The sequence below is a fragment of the Pagrus major genome, chromosome 20 (genome assembly GCF_040436345.1).
Source record: "Pagrus major chromosome 20, Pma_NU_1.0".
NCBI lineage: Eukaryota > Metazoa > Chordata > Actinopteri > Spariformes > Sparidae > Pagrus > Pagrus major.
The window spans coordinates 11,438,044-11,440,967 of NC_133234.1; the positions used below are offsets into that span (position 1 = coordinate 11,438,044).

The 2,924-nt window shown below is 45.7% G+C and overlaps 1 protein-coding gene across 1 annotated transcript; it reads right to left on the bottom strand.

Moving 5' to 3' along the window:
* Nucleotides 1-2,839, bottom strand: LOC141015544 (protein VCF1). The gene is made up of 3 exons (XM_073489664.1): nucleotides 2,116-2,839; nucleotides 1,594-1,699; nucleotides 1-1,293 (listed from the first exon to the last, which is right to left on the bottom strand). Exons 1-3 carry the CDS (start codon nucleotides 2,130-2,132, stop codon nucleotides 1,036-1,038), a joined length of 381 nt encoding a protein of 126 aa, XP_073345765.1. The 5' UTR covers nucleotides 2,133-2,839; the 3' UTR covers nucleotides 1-1,035.
* Between the last annotated feature and the right edge of the window lie 85 nt (nucleotides 2,840-2,924).

The window sequence follows — 2,924 nt, forward strand, 5'->3', positions numbered from 1 at the left end:
TTACTTTCAGCAACGCTTTATTTCAATGTCAAATGATTTGGCAAATTACATAAAATATGAATCACTCTCACATCTCTCATTTTTATTTGCAACACAGTGTGCTGGTCATATTATACCATACATAATCAAGTATGGCTGACAGGCTTACGACACATACACACACACACACACAATGTGTAAGATGTTAAAGAAGTAAACAGGTGGTTACAAACTGATTCAGAGCACTTTTTTCTTGAGGCTGTTTTTGTCAGAAGCACTGTGCTGAGCGTGATGTCGTCTGTAGTCTTCAGTGCTTGCTCTCAGGGCTCTATAATTAGCCGGGGTCTAATCTGAGGTTGGATTTTGGTGGCGAGGCTCATGAGGAATCTGTGTTCCGTTACCTTGAACCGACTGACCTGCCACACCAGAACATTATAGATTCATTTAGATAGTGAAAGCAAATAAGGCCCAACATGTTATTACTGGATTGTTTTAATTATGCTCCTTGGGAGTGAGTCCATTAACCTGGATGAACTTCCTTTGTGAAATGGATCACTACAACTCCCACTTCACTGATACAAACATGCGACTGACTTACCCAGTCGAGAGTAAACAGAATGAGGAGTTATCGAGTAAAGTGCTAAGCTTTATTTAGTTTTGCAAGCACTTTGGATCATCACACGTTTCTTGTGATTAGCACCAATGAAAATGTCCACGCATCAACGCACGCATGTAAAGAGAATATCTCTTTATAAAGTGCACAGGGTGCGTGCACACACACACACACGCACACACACAAACACACTTACACATCAATACTGCACAGAAAACCACAGTGGCTGGGCCATGGAAAGGCGGATGTGCTTATGGTCTTGACAAATGGTACATGGTGAGGTGGGGATGAGCCTTTGCGCCCAAAAATCTGTAAACCTCCCCACACATCATCCCCCTTCCCCTTGACCCGAGTGTGTCACTTGAGGCTTTCGAGGAGGAGCCAGCAGTTTCAGCACTGATGGGCGAGGGACCAAAGGTCAGGAGAGGGGTCAGAGGTCACGGTCATGTCGAGCCTGGACGTCCTCTGGTCTGCAGACTACTGAAGTGCGCCTCCCTCAGGACTCTATTGATGTAGTCGTAGGAGAGACTGCTGCCGTCGCCATGGAAACCACGCTGCAAGGAAATAGCGGAGTCTTCAGGCTTTGGGCTGGGGGAGGACTGGGTGATGCGGTTGTTCTGGCTGTGTATGCACGGCCTGGTGGTAACCACTATTGCTGTCTCTGGACTACTGATCCCGTTACTGCTGTCGCTGCTGGAAGACTGCAAATACAGAACACAGATGGGCTCTGAAGTGTAGTTCCATGGATGGATGCTGGAGCTTTAAATAAAACATTCTGAGCTGTTTCTGACAGCAGTGCATTGCATGTGAATGCAGAGTCACGTGTATTTATATGCATGATGCCAGGTTGCTTGCTCCATCTATAAAGATCATCTTGTAAAGTCAATAAATACATAAATGACCTTAGCAGAAAGACTTTTCCTCTCCAACAATCAGATTAAATCTGAGCCTATGTCTGTCTGATGGTCTAAAGATGCACGTAAACATCAAGTTAGTCTCACCTCTGAGTCCAGATCTGACACGAGCAGGCTGGGACCTCCTCCTGATCTCTTGGCCTGAGGACTCAGCTGTTGGTCTTCCTCGCTGTCACAACTACGGTGTCGTTTCCTGTGCAAATCAGAAATGGAAGGAACAGAGAGTTTTGTGAGTGCAGACGACAGTAGAGAGCACATTAAAGTGAAAGAGAGTGTGACGAGAAGGATGCAGGCGGGGGGTGGGGGGGACTGAGTGGAGAAAGAGAGAGAACATGAAGAGGAACCAAAAATAGCAACTCACACTCAGGCAGTTACATGATCAGACATGTGGCACTCCCATTATGAAATCACATTGATTAACATACCTTGACTGGGGTCTATAAAGAGACTGAACATACAGTGTGGATTTTACATTGTTGTAATGATAATATGAAATGTAATTTAGCTATTGCAATAAAGTGCCACAATTATTAAATGTAGAATTATATGTAATATTAAGCCTGTATTAAAGATAAAGATATGTTAAAATGGTTATTTTGGTCAGTTTACCTGTTGTCAGTCAGCATTTCTGCAGTCTTGACGGATGTTATTTTGGCAAAGAGAAAGGCTGACACTCCTTGTGAGCCGGACTGAGATATCTTATTTAAAAGCTTTGGCTATGTTACAGCTCCACGACCATTTCGCAGAAACTCAGCACGGCAAGCTCCCTCTCATCTCAACGGAGAGTCTAGGCTGTGCGAGTAACCGATCTCCAGACGGCTGAAGCACAGGTCGCCGTAGGAAAGCACCAACCTCAGCTGTGGGTGAGTTCAGACCTGTCACTGCTCCAAGTCCTGTCCGCCCTGCCTACGCCTCGGCGCTGGTACAAACTGCTGCTGGGCGTCTGAAAGCTAACCAGCTAACGTTAACGACTGGGTATTCTCGTTTACGCAGTGAAATCTCGAAGAACTCCGGGCATGACAGCACACGGAGCAAGCTAGCCTGCTAGCCGCTACCGTGAAACGTTAAATCAGCTACTTGTCGGCTAACTACTTTAGCTAACTAATGCCGCACTATGCTAACAGAAAGTTCTTCCGCTTTCGTATGGCGTCCACTCGCTGTTAATTGTGGTTAACTGTTGCCTGTACTTGACAGCAGTCCGACACAAGGAAACTAAGTGAGTAAAGTTAAAAATACATTAGTTTTTAATGCTGTCGAGGTAGGTTAGCCGATACGCCGGGCTCGTTATGCCATAGCAGTGAGCTTGTCTTCTTGGCTTGTCATTAATGTCGACTCAAGTCAAGAGCTCCGCCCCTCTGTTTACCTGACGTCATCAGCAGAAAGCGGAAACGACTTCCGGTATCAACATTATGGCGAAC